General features: G+C 39.5%; 2 protein-coding genes across 3 annotated transcripts in view; both read left to right on the top strand.

Annotated features, from left to right (window-relative positions):
• Positions 1-611: 611 nt before the first annotated feature.
• Positions 612-6,535, top strand: LOC127410339 (damage-control phosphatase ARMT1-like). Its single transcript, XM_051645544.1, has 5 exons — positions 612-878; positions 1,252-1,357; positions 1,575-1,816; positions 2,790-2,955; positions 4,825-6,535. Exons 1-5 carry the CDS (start codon positions 826-828, stop codon positions 5,602-5,604), a joined length of 1,347 nt encoding a protein of 448 aa, XP_051501504.1. The 5' UTR covers positions 612-825; the 3' UTR covers positions 5,605-6,535.
• Positions 6,536-10,936: 4,401 nt separating this feature from the next.
• The window catches only part of LOC127410337 (estrogen receptor-like), a 32,741-nt gene continuing 26,138 nt past the window's right edge, over positions 10,937-17,539 (top strand). For both annotated transcript variants that reach the window (XM_051645540.1, XM_051645539.1), the window contains exon 1: positions 10,937-11,448. In XM_051645540.1, the coding sequence (XP_051501500.1) occupies positions 10,988-11,448 (461 nt within the window). In that variant the 5' untranslated portion in view covers positions 10,937-10,987. The remainder of the gene's footprint in view (positions 11,449-17,539) is intronic.

Below are 17,539 nucleotides of genomic sequence, written 5' to 3'. Positions count from 1 at the left end.
CAGGCCATTGTCCACATGAACAATTAAACTGGCTCAGGACTCCCCCATAGTGCAATAATGTGAATACATCATGTACATATGTAAATTCACATATTTAATTAAATAACTGTACATACCTTGCATATACATTACCACCTGCACATGTACATATGCCATTCTGTTATATTTCCTATTATTTGTGTCTGTTTATACTCTTACCTTGTTTTATATTCTGTCTCACTGTAATGTTCTGTGTGCACTTGTTTCTCCTATCACCAAAAAAATAAAATAAAAAATAAATAAATAAATAAATATGTCCTTGTGTACATGAGTACACTTGGCAATAAAGCTCATTCTGATTCTGATGTAGCCTATTCAACATAGTATATTAGAAAAAAGCATAACCCTATAATGTACTTAAAATAAATTAAATTAATTGAAAGTCAGTAACTGTATGGTGTTTACAACCATATAAAAAAGCCATTACACTATTTTTTTGACTAAAAATAATTATATTACAGTAACTTTTGTAGTAGGATTACACCCAACACTGGTTATGAGATGTTTGTTTAGCCATCATGGCTTTTCGACCAGCATTTCTTTTCACGGCCACAAGAGGACATTAGTGTCAACGGATATGGACGGGTTGAAGTTGACTGATAATCGTTAAACGACAAATAAACAATTTGCGCGTACGGTTGTGTGTGTATCCACACATTATGCGATAGAATGAAGGAGAGAGAGTATTAATTAAATCATTTTTGAAGCCACATAACATTGTGAATTGGTCACCGAACACACTTAAATAAAGTTTCTGTTGAAAATCTTCATTTCCTGTTTGCAAAGATGGAGGTAGTGGGAATGTTTCCTCCTCATTCGCTTTCTGCTAAATTTGAGGGGTATGTGTTTACACAACCGCTTTCATGCTCACTGTTTACGTCATCTGAACATAATTAGGAAATTAATCGTCTCCGTGTGTGTGTTGTTTAATAACAATGAATGTATGCTGCATTTATTTCATTAGGCAGTCTGATGCAACCTGTCAATTACTGTCTTTAAACTTAGTTAGCTGCCTACCTAGACAGCATTTTTGGCGTTATAGGCCTATAATTCCTAATATGCTGTCCAGGACTCCAGGTAGCTAACTTGGCTTGGAGGAGACACAGCCAGTCTCATTTATTTTAGTGGCCATGCTGTTGTTGGATGTGATGACATTGGCATAACTAAATAATATTTGCACACAATTTGTTCTATTATTCACTTATTTTCTAGGTCATTTGCCTATCTGACTGTGAGAGACAGACTACCAACCATACTGACAAAAGTGATAGACACATTACACCGCAATAAGGACAATTTCTTCAAAGAGTATGGAGGGGTATAAAGGATTTTTTTTTTTTTTTTTTTTTACCGTTGATGTCTGTGTTTTTAATTTGTAATTACTATAAAGTAAATTAAGTGTATTTGCATTATTTGCACTTAAGATTATTTTACTTTAATTATTTGCCCCCTATTTTTATCAATAATTTGGGGCCAGAGGTCTTTTGAACTGACAGTTTCCCCAGGTTTAACTTGTAAGTAATCTATTTCCTCAGGCAGGAGTCCAGGCAGAGAAGAGTGCCATTTCCTTCCTGTCCAAGCTGAGGAATGAACTGCAGACAGACAAGCCTGTGCTGGCTTTGACTGATAATGCTAAGGACACAGAGGCCTGGAACCAGTACATGCAAAGACAGCAGGACCTGATGGAGAACAGGCAACCTGCCAGCTGGTTCAAGTCTCCATGGCTCTATATGGAGTGCTATATGTACCGGAGGATCCAGGAGGCTCTGTATATGAAGTAAAACAAACCAGAGGCGATTCTTATTGATATTTGTAAAGTGTTATCTTAAATGTACTTAAAGACTCAATGGCTTCTTTCCTGTACGTATTTTAATATTTCCTATTGAAATCGGGAACGGGACATATCAAGTGGCTTGTCCCCCCCCTTTTTTTTTTAAAACATAAAATAAAATATGTAGTTAATGCTACCACGTTGAACCATGGTTTGCTACTTGCTATTGCCAGTTATTGGTATTAGAGGGAGGGAGCATTGTCACTCTAGAGAGCATTTAATTTGTGCAGGATAAGTCATAATTTTTCCCCCAGAAGAGAAAGATTGTAAATTTGAAATGTGTACATTTGCTAAAAGTGAATTTTGGCAACTTTTTCTTACAATATAGGTGGCCACTGTGGCCTCAACGCTAATAGACATGAACTAAAAGCAACAAAACTCAACATTTTGATTGAAAAAAAGGAACAAGTATTTCTTTGTTAAAGGGATAGTTCACTCAAAAATGAAAATTCTCTCATTTACTCACCCTCATGCCATCCCAGATGCTTATGACTTTTGTATGCAGAACACAAAGACTTTTAGGAGGTTATTTCAGCTCTGTGGGTCCAATGCAAGTGAATGGTGACCAGAACTTTGAAGCTCCAAAAAACATGTTGAAAATGTCTTCTGAAGCTATCCAGTCAGTTTTGAATAAAAACAAACCAAAATGTAACTTGATTTTCAGAAGACATGGGTTAAATCACTGGAGTCCTATGGGATACTTTTATAGTGCCTTTTTGGAGCTTCAGAGTTTTGGTCACTATTCACTTCTGAAGAAGAAAGAAAGTCATACACATCTGTGATGGCATTAGGGTGATTAAATGATGAAAATATTATTTTTTGGGTGAACTATTCTTTTAATTGTACTCCCTTATTTTATTTGAATGTTTTGAATGGTTTAATTGGCTTTTTTTGTTTTTGTTTTGTTTTGTTACCCAAGTCCACCGATGAATAAATTTGACGTATTTAAGGAGGGAAAGACGCAAAGCTTCTTTGAATCTCAACAAGCGATTAAATCCCTCTGCACATACCTTCAAGAACTCATCACCAACATGGAGAATATGACTGAGATGCAGCTGCGAGAGCACTTTCTCAAGTTGTTCCAGGTTGGTATGTCCAGCTGAAGCCTATACTGAATGATCACTTCCATACAAACTTTTATGGGACATCCAGTTAATGGAAAGTCAGCATTTCAGTCAATAATGCCTCATATAATTTATATTTGAAGCAAGGTCTTGCATAATTAGTTTCGTTCCTCTAAAAAAATGGGTAGAACTGTAAAACGGATATTTATTTACTATATTTCCTGAAGGTTTTGTATGAGTTCTTGATATGGGATTGAATCTCCTACCTGCTTTTAAATGTTTTAGAAAGTTAAACTCCCAAAATCACTTGTTTTGAAAAGGGTATACTCTCAATTGATGATTCGCTCATCTCACGATTCAGTTTGGGTCATGATACTGAATTTACAATTCGATACTCTCTCGAAACGTTAAACAAAGCCTGAATCAAGAAATGTCAAGATTGAATTTTTTTTAAATTATTATTTTAAAGACATATGCAAGACAATTCCTTTCCTTTATAGTAAAACTTAACAAACAATACTGTTCATTAAAATGCAAAATGATTAATCAGGGATGGATGGGACTAAAAATCAGCCCAGCACAGGGCAATGATGACACCAGAATATAAATATAAATAATTTTGCTTAGCTGAATATGTTAGATGCACACATTATTCTTGCACACTGTCACTGATTGCATACCTTTAAAATATTTGAAATGTTGCAATATTGAAAATAGTATTGTCACTGATTACATCTAAAATAGTCTTTTAAAAATAAGTTAATGGCAGTACATGCTTACCCAGTAAAATAATGTAGTAGGCCATACATATATTTTCGGATAAAATCAGACATTACATTTGGCGCAGTTATGACCAACAGATATTTCCCTGTAGCATTATTATACATTTTATTCAGCATTATTTATAGTAGATTAATATAGTACCATCATTAAATCTCTGTAAACTTGAATCTTCTATTGCAGGATGTCTCTCTTCCGGTGCTTCCTGTATAATGCGCTTACAAGGTTAGGGGAAACCATATAAAACACTTTAAAACTTGCATACTTTGACGCCTGAGACATCAGTTTGAAATCCATGAAGGCTGTACAGTTAATTGTATATAAACAAAAATTGCAATTTGGTGTTGCGGATTCCTAAACCTCAAAATGCTGCACTTATACAGTATGTGCTTTCAGAGCTTCTATCAGAGTGAGAAATTATGCATCATGTTTTACCAACACATGATGCATAGGCCTATGCTGTTGTTCAAACATATTGTTAGTCAAAATTTAGAGAAATGGATAAAGCTATGTGTTATGTCACAATTCCCTTTTTCAAAATCACATTATGAATTGTCTAATTTTTTAATCGTGATACGATATATCGATGAACCCTCAATCTTTGTATGTCTGCTATAGACTTTCTATGACATTAGAACAAAACAGCAGCAACATTGCGGGATAACCTCTGTCCTTGTTTGTGTGAAGATGCCTGATTGTAATTGAGTTAAATGAGTCCTATAGAGCCGATTATCCTGGGGAAACCCCTGAAAGAGCAGACTGAAGAGTTGTTAACCGTATATTTCACATCTTAAATTTAAAACAGATAATCCTATTACTCCAAATGATATCCAGTTATATCCTTGATGCCAAATAACATGCTTAGGGGGTTGGCTCTTGTTTTCAGCATGTCCTCAGTTTCATGATGACATGATTTTGAAAGAAAACATAGATATATTTGTGTACTTTATTGCCATTACAATATTGGTGATATCAGAATGTTAAAGGTAAAATTTGTGTTTTCTGCAGCACTAGCATCACCAAATGGAATTGCAAGACTATTTTCCAACAAAAATAAAAATACGCTCTTCACCTTAAAGTAATTTGGTTTTATTTGTGGGGTTTTTGTAGGTGTCCTTGTGGGGAAACAAGTGTGATCTGTCCATCTCGGCTGGTCAGGACAACTCTCAAAGATCTAGTTCCCTTGATTCTCATCCTGATCTCCAGCGTTTCATCCTAGTAGATGACTCTAACAAAGTTTGGTCTACAATGGTTGCTGCTCAAGAGTGTAAAGCCTCAGGGATGAAACATGCAAGGGTTGACATTGTTTTAGACAACGCTGGTTTTGAGCTTATTACCGATCTGGTCCTTGCTGATTTCCTTGTTTCTGCTGGACTTGCCAAGCAAATCAGATTTCATGGCAAGTCCTTCCCATGGTTCGTTTCGGACGTCACCAAACAGGACTTTGAGTGGACCATCATGCAGACCATGGTGGCCAATCATAAGTGGATGTCAGCAAGCGGTGTCCAATGGAAGCATTTCATAAAGGAGGGCACTTGGTCCTACCACGACCACCCTTTTTGGACCTTGCCGCATGAGTTCTGCGATATGGCAGCTGATGCAGCTGATCTTTATACCATGCTACAGAGCTCTGACCTCATTCTGTTCAAAGGAGACCTGAACTACCGCAAGCTGACTGGTGATAGATGTTGGGAGCACACGGTTCTGTTTGATAAAGCATTGAGAGGGTTCCAACCAGCCCCACTCTGTAGTCTCAGAACATTGAAGGCTAATGTTCAGGTAGGCTTACAGCCAGGCCAGGCTGAGAAGCTCAGCTGTCAGGATCCCAACTGGATGACCAATGGCAAATATGCTGTGGTTCAGTTTTCCAGTCCACAAAGAGAACAGTAGTGTAATTTGTCAAAGAAAAGCTTTCCCTGCAATCATACAGATTCTTCACTGACTGAAGAAATGAAGACCAAGCAAAAGTTATTGCTTTCTGCTGCTTCAGTTGCCAAAAGCCAAACAAAGTTCTGTTAGAATGATGAATTTTTGAAGACAAATATGACATTGTTTTTCTCTCATAGTTCATTAAAAGACTTATCTGTTTGCACTGCTAATTTTTATCTTGTACAAGTACGGTTACTACAGGAATGTACAGATGTGAAAATTGCCTGTGCTCTACATGCACACATTTCCATAGATGTGGTGTTTGGGTATAGTGCACATTAAATACAAAAAAAGGTATTGACATTGAATTTTAACTTCTAATTATATGCCTAAATGTATTTATCCCAAAGTCCTTGAGTTAGTGAAAAAGAAATATGCATTTCAGGCTATATGTGCAACACATTTTGTTCTTTAGTGTATCCTCTGGTTTTTAAACAAAATACTGCTAGTAGGGCAATAATGAAAACACAGAAGCAAGTTGATGAAATGCATAAACCCTTCCAAGGATTTGTTTTAGCCAAGAACTAAATCATAATAATTTACTAACTTGAATAGCTGGTAAGATACTTTTGCTTTTTGGCTGGTAAAAAAACTTTGGGAGTACGCATCTTTTGACGATAAAGGGTTACTTGTTTACACTTTGGATTGTCTAGACCTTTGTTACAAAAGAAGTTTACCAGATGTACCAATGTCTATTGTGTTTAAAATTGCAACATGACTGTTTCTATTTAAGCTTATTTATGAGCATGTTGCAAACAGTGTGTCAGTCGCCAGGTGGGCATTGGGTGCAATCCTGTACTTGTACTTATTAAAATGCCAACGCTTTGTTTTGAAAGTTGAACGCAATTAAAAGTTTAGAAAGAAACTGAACAACAATAAATTAGCCAAAAGACATGACTCTTGTTTTTTTCTTGTTTTTCTAAATCTTGATTTATTTTTAGTGTAATTATATTTAACAATGGATTTTGGTGAGTTCAAGAGATTTGTTTTATTTCTTTGCAAACCTCTTTTATTTCCTCATGTTCTTTTTCTCAATTCAATTCAGCTTTTTTGACATGACAATTGGAGTATAGTATTGCCAAAGCAATTTAAGGTTATGTAAATATTAATTGTTTTAAATAAGATAATAAAACAATAATAAATACAACAATTAGTAGTAATGGAAAAAAGAAAAGAAAATTTAAATATTTAAATACTAAGAATGATTAAATATAATAAAAAGACATAAATATTCAAAATAGGAGAATATATACAATATGAATTAAATGTATACAGTGAATTAGTCATGTCCTCTCCAAGTATATAGGGGATTTTCTCTGTATCATTGAGTATAAGGAATGATGGATTCATAGTTTCAAATTTGGGGAAAAACATTTCTCATCCTCTATTTGCTTTAAGTCGCAGTGTCTGCATATTCTCTGCTCTCTCTGTGTGTCCAGGCTTTCTTATGTCTTCCTCTCTCTATTTCTAGATCATGATCACTTAATCTGTATTTTGAGAGAATTTTTCTCTCTTTAAATTGTTTAATAAGTAGTTTGCCAATTTTGTTGTTCTATTTAGGGCCAAATAACATTGGAGTTTGTTTTGGAGGTCAAATTGAGTTTTTAATATTTTATCATGAGTATCTTATAGATTTTTCTCAATATCTTTAATAATGATTTTAGAGTTGTACCTGGAGTCAGTCACGGGTTGAGTTTCATTAACTAGTTTAAGAGCCAGTGTATTTAGAGGATGAGACACTGGTGGGATCTCATTGGTGAGCAGGGGTTCTCTTCTGTATTTCAATGTTTAGGGGATATACGCCTAATTCTGTCCTGCAGCCAGTATTGGAAGTGCCTCTATGTACCCCCAAAATATTCTTTGCAAATTTCGACTGATTTTTTTCTACTTTAGTTTTATCCCAATTTTGAAAATTTAAGACTGGTCCCCAAATTTCACATCCATATAATAGAATTGCTTTAATGATTGAGTTGTATAATTTAATCCATGTTTAAACTGGTAATTTCATATGGCTGAATCGTGATTTAATTGCATAAAATACCCTCCAAGCCTTTTCATTCAATGCTCTTACAGCCAGACTGAAACCCCCAGATGCACTGATCTCAATGCCCAGATAACTGTAGCTGGTGCTGTGCTGAAGGACCTCTCCTATTTAGGTGAACTGGTATTTGTTTTCCTGAGATCTGGCCTTCTTCTGGAATTCCATGACTCTGGTTTTGTCCAGGTTGACTGTAAGGGCCAACTCCTGACAGTACTCATCCAGCAGGGACAAGCTCTGCTGAAGACCCTCTACTGTGGGAGACAGTAGGACTAAATCATCTGCATACAGCATGATTCTCCACGAGTCATCAAATTACGCTGACAAAAATGTTCCCGGTACAGACACTTGCCGCTTGTTGACCTATCTTCTGTGAGCGCAACTTGTTTACTTTCACAGAGCATTTTTATTTCTTTTTTTTTGGTGTGGATGCTTCATGGGTTTTCCAAAATGTCTTTCCTCTGTTTTGTGGTGCAGAGAAAAGGGCCCAGAACCCTCAAAGCATTGGTGTTACATAATAAATGTGTGAATGCTATCTTTTTGTGTTTTTAGGTCAGCAGGGGTCTTTGTACATGCTGTTTTTTTCCCTGAAACTCAAGGTCACAGTTTTGGACTGTGCTTGTTAATGGCGAGAGCTACACTGAACTGTAGACTTCAAGATTCAGTTTGATTGTGTTTAATCATTGATTAAAAAATCATTGTTTTTTTGTTTTCCTAGCATGTTTTTACCATTAACACGTGAGCAGGAGATGGAGAATTTATTGAGCCAGAATGACACTTTGTGCATCTGTCACATTGTGCAAGCCTCTGCATGCATTAACCACAAAACCAAAATAATGTGTTTTAATGTAAGCTTTCCTTTTTTTTCTTTTTTCTTTTAAGAAAATTGCCATTTTAATTTGCAAAGCTGTGAGACATTATAAATAGACATGATATGAAGTCATTTCATTTTTTAATTTTATGCATTGTGATTACTTATTTTTGACGACAGAGCTGCATAATTTAATTGAATTAAACAACAAATATCCTTATTAAAAGGAATAAAGAAGTAAAAGACACCCACTTGTCAGAAATTCTTTGTTGTATATTTTAACATGGGTAGCAGAGAGCATTATAGTATACAGTACTGTGCAAAAGTCTTTCACAAAAACATTTGTCTTAAGATGGTTATTTATATCTTCAGCTTTAGTGTCAATAGGATAAATACATTTTAGACTACCAAACATTCCTTTTGCAAATAGAAAAGATTTGAATAGAAGAACCGGGAGCCCTACAACAGATAGCATGGGCCCCTACAGAGCCCCCACTGAACACTGAGCCAGTCTGAGATTACACAAAGAGACAGAAGCAATTGAGACAGCCTAAATAGATAGAAGAACTGTGGCGAATTCTCCAAGATGCTTGAAACATCCTATCTGACAAAAACCAAGTAAAACTGTGTCCAGGTGTACCTAGGAGAATTTTGAGGGCAAACGGGATCACACCAAATATTGATTTAGCTTTTTTATATGTTTACTGGACTTTGTATGACGTTAATTATAAATCAAAACTATATATGGCATTATTTTGGTGACATCCTCACTATGCAACCTTTTTCAAAAGTGCCTAAAACGTTAGCACAATGTATACAGTATATATATATATTTTCCATTAAAAGAGGTGCTAAAACTAAACAGGTTTCTTTAGGCAAGGCCTCCAACACAGAATTTCCCTCCTATTTAATAACGGACATTTGACACCTAAATATTTTCCATTTCAGCTTTACATACAGGTAGCTAAAGAGAAATAAAGAATTAGCAAACATATCCCTTGTGAGCTGAACAATGCATTTGTTTTTTTTCTCTTATAGCATCTCGCAAAAAACTTTAAGCTGATTTAATCTTCCCAACTGTAATAACCCAGGATGGCAGTATGTAGCAAGTGGTTTTGAACCCATCACCTGTAAAATCCAAAGGTTTTGGCAAGTGACTCAGGCTGTGACCTTCTATCTCGTTTACCTGGTTACCATGACCTGCTCTGAAGAGCGACTGTCAATATCGAGCTGGCTGTATTTAATTTGCTTACCTCTGTTTTTAGTCAGAGCACTGGACAGTGAGAGAAGGAAAGATGCAGGAGGAAGACAGAGATACATCAGCTGTTTGTGAACACAGGTGATGCAGCAAGGTTAAACTTTTGGTAAATTTTGGTAAGGACAGTGTCAAAGATTCAGCATGTTTTTGTTGTTGATTTTCAATATACTGTACAATCTAAAAGATGTTTTCCTGTTGCACAACTGGTAGAACATGGCACACTCTGGCATAAATGTATAGCTTAAATGCACTAAGCCACTTTGAATAAAAAGTGTCTGTCAGTTTTAGGGATGGGCATTTCAAGTAACTGTGTAGTTGAGTACTCTAACATAAAAAATAAAAAAAACGATTAATAGGTTATTTCAATTTAGAATTTAAATTCAACCTTAAACATTTGCACTTGTTCTTCTTATGAATAAATGAGGATCTTGCATAAACAACAACATCAAAAACAAGTAACATTTGCACTCATACATAGAAACATACATTCCAAGTCTTCTGAAGAGAAACAATGACTTTAAATAATGACAGAATGTTTTTTGGGGGGTGAACTATTCCTTTAACATGCATCAGCAGCACCAACCATTGCATTGAGCTGTAACAGCAAGATTTAGGTGAGAGAAGCAGTTTCATTGTTGACCACGGCAGGCAAAATTGCAATATTCGAGTGATATTTAAAGCTGAATGAGTACTCAATTAATCGATTAATCGTGTACATCCATTGTCGGTTTGGGATCAAATGGTTATATGTATTAATAATAGTGTCAGTTAAGTATCACTGTTTCATAGAAAGCACTTTATGTAGCTTTGGGGAAAAAAGAAAAGGCAAGGACAGACTACACTTCTGTCAGTTGCAGTGTTGCTCTTTGTGTTTAACTTCCTTAGGATTAATATTTAAGGCTAGTAAAAGGCATTGAGGACATCTGATGTACAGTAATAGTTAATGAAATAGTAGTTTGAGAGAGAAGGATAGAAGAAAACAGCCTCTTTCACATATATATAAAAAAGATTCACCTCTCTGTCCAAAGAGGATTGCTGGAGAGAAGAAGGTTTTTTTTAAGTGTAGGCAGAGCAGTAGGGTGGAAGCAAAGCAGAGCAAGGGTGAGAGAGTTTGAGAGAGACAGTGGGAGGGTGAAAAAAGGAGCTTTAAAAAAAAAAAAGACAGTAACAGATGTCTTGCGGCTGTTGCTTATGAACAGATAGTACCCAAAGTCATGCTGGCTGTGCATGTGTTTCCATGGTGATGTCTGGAGGGAAGACCGGTGGAGAGGCTGCTGGTGCCAGGCAGCGATGCATGATCAGCCCGAGCCCGGAGAGAGAAGAGCTTGAGGGACTTTCCTCACCACCTGCTCCCCACAAACTCTCGCCAATGTACCCCAAGGAGGAGCACAGCGTGGGGGACATCACCTCATCTGTCAACTACCTGGATGGAGCTTATGAGTACCCAAACCCATCACAGACCTACAGCAGTTCATCGCCTGATGAGCCTCCCTCTGTCGGATACTATCCAGCTCCCCCAGACCCTCATGCGCCCCCAGCTGAAAAACATCTGCAGTCCTTAGGCACTGGTTCCCGCAGTCCTCTCATATTTGCACCCTCCAGCCCACAACTGTCCCCGTACCTCAGCCATCATGGAGCCCACCACTCTACTCATCAGGTGTCATACTACCTGGACACCTCATTTAGCACAATCTACAGGTCAGTGGAGCTTAGACATGTTTAATAATGAACTTGTGTTGTGTTAAAGGGACACATCCCCCCAAAAAATGTAAATTCTGTCATAATTTACTCACCTTCATGTTGGTCAAAACCTGTGTGGAGCAATGAAGGAGATTTACAGCAGAATGTTAGCCTCAGTCCCCATTCACTTTAGGTAGGGAAAAAAGTTTAACTGCAAATGAATGCTGACAGAAGTTAACATTCTGCCTAACATCTCCTTTTATAAGAAAGAAAGTACTACATGTTTGGAACAACATGAGGGTGAGTAAAAGATGACAGGATTTTCATTTTTGGGTGAACTGGGTTCAGGATTTTAGGTTGGGGCAAAATAATAAAGTCAGGAAGAGTTGCAAAGCATAGCTGACACATTTTTAAAGTTTAGGTAAAAACCTTTGTAGACTTTGGTGTAAAATTGAAAATAATGTGTCTATCTTATTAATTTTGTTCATGTGTTTAATGTACTTGACAAACCATTACCTTTGTAATTACCTAAGTATCATTATTTATTAGCCATTAATTATTTAATTTTTTAGTCATTACATTTTTATGGTATTGCAAAACTAATGTTTATGGTAACATTTTATTGACACAATTCCATTCTGCATGTGTTTCATGCCCAAGTTGTAGAATGTTGTCTAAACATGTCTTCTTTTAGGTCCCTAATTACTCATGGATGTAGGTTTGTGGGTTGGGATTGAATGATGCATAGATGGCCTTTGATGTCTGTTTCCATTAGCAGTTATATTCACAATATCTCTGTCTTTGTATTACTGTTTTTCATTCAGTTCTTTCCTGCAGGATATGTATACATTTTCTGTCTCTATGGAATAAATGGTCATGTGACATTGTTGGTTGAAAAGTATATACTGACCTTGTTGTTCGAAGATAGCAGCACTCTTAATGTTTTACCCTAAAGAATAGACAGTATTCTGCTAATGTTTGTTTTGTGTTCTGAAAATCGAGTTGTATTTAAAGGACTCACAGTTACATAGAAAAAATGTTTGACCAATCTAGACACATGTTGCACTCTCCAAGACACCTTTATTTTTTCTGTGACACTCAATTTTAATTTTGAACTTCCATTTGTGTGTGTGTGTGTGTGTGTGTGTGTGTGTATGTGTGTGTGTGTGTTAAATAATTACTTTCTGTCTCATTTCTTGGAAAGAAGATTCTCTGTATTGTAAACACCACAATCTGCCATGCATGGGCACTACTGAATTAGCCTACACCCTTCACAGTTAGAATGCAAGAGTAGACTGGTTAAACCTCTCATCAAATTCTGTGTCTGGACCTTGAGAAAAGAACAATTAGTGAAAACAACAGAGGTATTGGAATTATCACATCCTGTCTGAAAGCAAGAGAAGTGAAGAGAAGTGAGAAGAGATTTTGGGGCACTTAATGGTTTAAAAAAAATCACAGCACATGGCAAAAAGACTGCTATTAAGCATGCTATTAAGCTAAAAATAATGCTGGTGAATTCAGTTTATTGACCATTCCATTTGTGCTGTATGGAACATGTAATTTCCTTTGCCTTAAAGAGAATGAAAAATGAAAATTCTCTCATCATTTACTCACCCCTTATGTCATCCCAGATGTGTATGACTTTCTTTCTTTTGCAGAACACAAATGAATATTTTTAGAAGAATATTTCAGCTCTGTAGGTCCATACAATTCAAGTGAATGGTGTTCAGAACTTTCAAGCTCCAAAAATCACATAAAGGCAGCATAAGTAATAAGTAATCCATATGACTCCAGTGGTTTAATATAGGTCTTCTGAAGTGATGCAATCACTTTGGGTGAGAAACAGATCAATATTTAAATCCTTTTTCACTCAGTGAAAGTGGAGATTTATGGTAAAAAGGACTTAAATATTGATCTGTTTCTTACCCACACCTATAATATTGCTGGAGTCATATGGATTACTTGCTGTCTTTATGTGATTTTTGGAGCTTGATAGGTCTGGTCACCATTCACTTGCATTGTGTGGACCTACAGAGATGAGATATTTTTCTAAAAACCTTTGTTTGTGTTCAGCAGAAGAAAAATAGTCATACACATCTGAGATGGCATGAGGGTGAGTAAATGATGAGAGTTTTAATTTTAGGGTGAATTATCCAGAATATCATGGGTTGTAAAATCAGGTATTTTCTTAAACTGCTTGGAGATCATTTTTGACATTTGGTGACACTGGACAGTACTGCAGTTCATTTCTGAAATTATACAATAAATCTTCTGGATATTAGAATTAAGAATAAAATAAATATTTACAAACACTGGAACAAGAGGTCAAAAGGAAATGGGGCTGGTCACTTTTGTCCCCTGTTTGCAGTCAAGTACATATTTTTTATTCAAGTTGTCCTTGGACATTACGACATTGTAATTAAGCATCTCATACATGTTTAGTATGGGGTTTAATTTATTATTTTTAATGTGAAGTTTGACATATTGTGAAATATCAAAACAAATTTGAGAATAGCCTAGCTTTGTGCAATTTATTATATATGATGTGTGATACTTCAATTAGTGGAACTTTTCTGTACCCTAGGATGAAACAAATGCTATCTATCTATCTATCATCCATCCATCCATCCATCCATCCATCCATCCATCTAAAACTGTATATCCTGATTTTATATCAAGAGAGCAGATTAATTGTGTCATTGCTAAATTGGTTATCATTTTGCTAATTTTAAATCAGAAAAGATCAATTTTTTCATTTTTATAAAACCAAAGTTAATTGACTGCTAGGTAACTTGTTGTAGGCAAGTACAAGGCATCCCCAGCTTTTTTCCAAAAAGTGAAAGATATTATTACCATTACAGACACAATACAACAAATCCACACCATTAACACTTGACAATAAGGTTCCATATATTAACATTAGTTAACAACATTAATTAACAATGAACAATACTATTACAGCATTTATTAATCTTGGTTCATGCTAATTTCAACATATAGTAACACATTTTTTTAAATCAAAAGCTGTATATGTTAACAACAGTTAATTCACTATGAACTAGCATGAACTAACAATGAACAATTTAATTTGTATTAACTAACATTCCCTATCTGTCACTCACTCGACGTTGTGTTGATGTAGTGACACTAGGGGTCACTCTTGGGAGCACAAATGAAAATTGGCGAGTGGTATTTGCATGCCACTCCCCCGGACATATGGGTATAAAATGAGCTGGTATGCAACCACTCATTCAGATTTTCTCTTCAGAGCCAAACGGTCATGCTCACTGAGCTGAATTCCCATGACTGTTCATTCACCTCTGCTGGATCTGACGGTGTATTTCAGCGGCTTCTCCCTCCTCTGCACTGGTGCACTGCAGAGAATGCCCCTGGGCGCTTCGGCAGAAATAAAAGAGTATATTTCTCTAAAAGAGTATATTTCTAAGATATAAGAGCGGCACACACGGAACGTATTTTTAAAGACGCATCTTTTTAAAGATGCCTTTCCTTTGTATGTTATTCCTGGTTGCGCTCGTTATCTCTCGCCTTCTGACGGTCACGATCACTGTCTTTCGTGTCTGGGCACTACTCACGCAGAGACAGCGTTTGTGGATGGGTCATGTACTCATTGCGAGAACATGTCCATGGCAACGATGCGGTCGTGGCTTACTTTCGTAAGAAAGCAAACCACCCCAGAGGCTCCCCGCCTCGGTCCTTCTACCCACGAGTATGAGGCCAGCGTGGCTAGCACTGGGGGCGATTTGGGGACCCCAATGGGACTGCCTCCACCAGGTATCCCCCCTGTGGACCTCCCATTCCCCAGCACGCTCGTCTGCCCCGATCGGGCTTCTGGATGAGTCCGCCGGCTCGTCTCACGGCGAGTTCGACCTCTTATTTGGAGCCCGCGAAAGTGATGAGCTCTCGAGCGCAGCATCGGAGAGCGGGCTTGTCCAGTCGTACGCGGAATCCTCAGCTGGGCTTCTCCCTTCGGGTGCGGTCTCCCAGTCACAGGCTGACGCGGAGATGACGACATGCTTTCCCGGGCAGCCGCGAGCGTTGGGCTAGAGTGGAACCCTCCGCTCTCCCCTGAACCCACACGGCTTGATGATTGGTTCCTGGGCGCCACTCAAAGCCATGCCTCGTCCCCATTCCTTTCTTCCCGGAAGTGCATGAAGAGCTGACAAGGTCGTGGGAGGCACTTTTTACTGCCCGATCCCGATCTTTCTTCTTCCCCGCCCTCACTACCCTCGATGGTGGGGCGGCCAAGGGCTATTCGGCAATCCCTCCGGTGGATAAAGGTGCTCGCAGTGCACCTATGCCCGCAGAGCGCCACCACCTGGCGTGGGCGCCCAAAGCTCCTGTCCAAGGCCTGTAGGTTTACGTCGTCTCTGACGGCCAAGGCCTACGGTGCCGCTGGACAAGCCACCTCCGCCTTGCATGCCATGGCTCTCCTGCAAGTCTGCCAAGGCACTAAAGGAACTGCACGAGGGTAGTTCCACCCCGGGATTGATGCAGGAGCTGCGCTCGGTGACCGACCTCGCTCTCCAGGCAACAAAGGTCACAGCGCGGTCTCTCGGGTGGGTGATGTCCACCTTGGTGGTCCAGGAGCACCACCTTTGGCTCAACCTGGTCGAGATGGGAGAGGCCGACAAGGCACGGTTCCTTGCTGCCCCCATTTCCCAAGTTGGCCAGTCCAGCAACACAGAGGACTTTGCCCAGCAGTTCTCAGCGGTGAAGCAGCAGACGAGGTTATTCGGCACATTCTGCCCCGGCGTGGCTCAAGATCCCACACCCCGTCTGCTCATCGCCAAGGGTGTCCCCCTGCGGTGACTGCACCGGCTCTGCTGCAGCCTGCCCCTGCGTCCCGGCCCCGGTGTGGAGCCCACCGCAGGAAGCAGACACTACCCGTCTCGCGGCGGCTAAGAACCCGTGAAAGGCTTTGAAGTGCCCCTGAGATGGGCGGCCCAGGGACGATGAAACCCGCTGCTCTGGAGCTGGAAAGCAGACCACACCATCCCCTGGTCGAGGGCCGGGAGGAGAATCTTTTGTTACCTTTGCATTAAATTGCGCTGCATGCCCAAGTGGCTGCAGTACCCAAGAGTTCAGCAAGAGCAGTTTCCTTGTTCCCTGGGTCATGGATCCAGTGTGCACGGCTGTCATCACGACCACCGTCCACCACTCTATTTGGCAGGTTTGGCGCTCCAGCGGCGGTCTCCCCACCCCTGAGCACCCAGCTGTGGCCCAAATCCGCCCCCGATGTGACAGTCTCCATGGGTCACGAGGACAGGCCTCTTCCTCCCCCGTCCCAGGCTGTTCCGGGGGTGGTCACAAGGAGCCAGGTAAGTACTTCGATGTCCCTGAACTCAGCACGGCCACGACAAGGTGTGGCACCTCAGGGTCCACCCCACCGTGAGGCCCCACCGCGAGGCCCCACCTGCCGGTACGTCTGACAAGATTGTCCCTCCTGCCGAGATGAAGAAGGGGTTTTACAGCCCCTACTTCACTGTACCAAAAAAAGGCGATGGGTTGCGGCCAATCTTGGACCTGTGAGTACTGAACCGGGCTTTACACAGTCTCCCGTCCTAGATGCTGATGCAAAGACGCACTCTAGTGAGCGTACGGCATCAAGATTGTTTCGCGGCGGTAGACCTGAAGGACGCGTAATTCCACGTCTTGATTCTACCTCGACACACACCCTTCCTGCAGTTTGCATTCGAGGGTCGGACGTCTACGAGGCGCCTGTATGCCTTTAAGTGGCGTCTGTTCGCTAAGTGGTGTTCTTCCCGATGGGAAGACCCCAGAGATGCGCAGTCAGATCGGTGCTTTCCTTCCTGCAGGAGAGGTTGGAAGGGCGGCTGTCCCCTTCCACCTTGAAGGTGTACGTTACTGCTATAGCAGCACACCATGACACAGTGGACGGTAAGTCCTTAGGGAAGCATGTCCTGATCATCAGGTTCCTGAGAGGCACCAGGAGGCTGAACCCCTCCAGACCGCGCCTCATTCCCTCATGGGATCTCTCTGTAGTACTTCAGGGTCTACAGAGAGCCCCCTTTGAGCCTTTGCAGTCAGTTGAGCTTAAGGCACTCTCCTTGAAGACTGCCCTCCTGAC

The sequence above is a fragment of the Myxocyprinus asiaticus genome, chromosome 19 (genome assembly GCF_019703515.2).
Source record: "Myxocyprinus asiaticus isolate MX2 ecotype Aquarium Trade chromosome 19, UBuf_Myxa_2, whole genome shotgun sequence".
NCBI classification, from domain to species: domain Eukaryota; kingdom Metazoa; phylum Chordata; class Actinopteri; order Cypriniformes; family Catostomidae; genus Myxocyprinus; species Myxocyprinus asiaticus.
This window is presented reverse-complemented; position numbering and strand designations above follow the sequence as displayed.

What these genes read in the sequence shown, in the direction of transcription:
- LOC127410339 (XM_051645544.1), top strand. Translation starts at nt 826, where the DNA reads ATGGAGGTAGTGGGAATGTTTCCTCCTCATTCGCTTTCTGCTAAATTT. An exon ending in TCTTCAAAGAGTATGGAGGG is followed by an intron (nt 1,358 to 1,574) that starts GTATAAAGGATT and finishes CTATTTCCTCAG; the next exon opens with GCAGGAGTCCAGGCAGAGAA. An exon ending in CAGGAGGCTCTGTATATGAA is followed by an intron (nt 1,817 to 2,789) that starts GTAAAACAAACC and finishes TTGTTACCCAAG; the next exon opens with TCCACCGATGAATAAATTTG.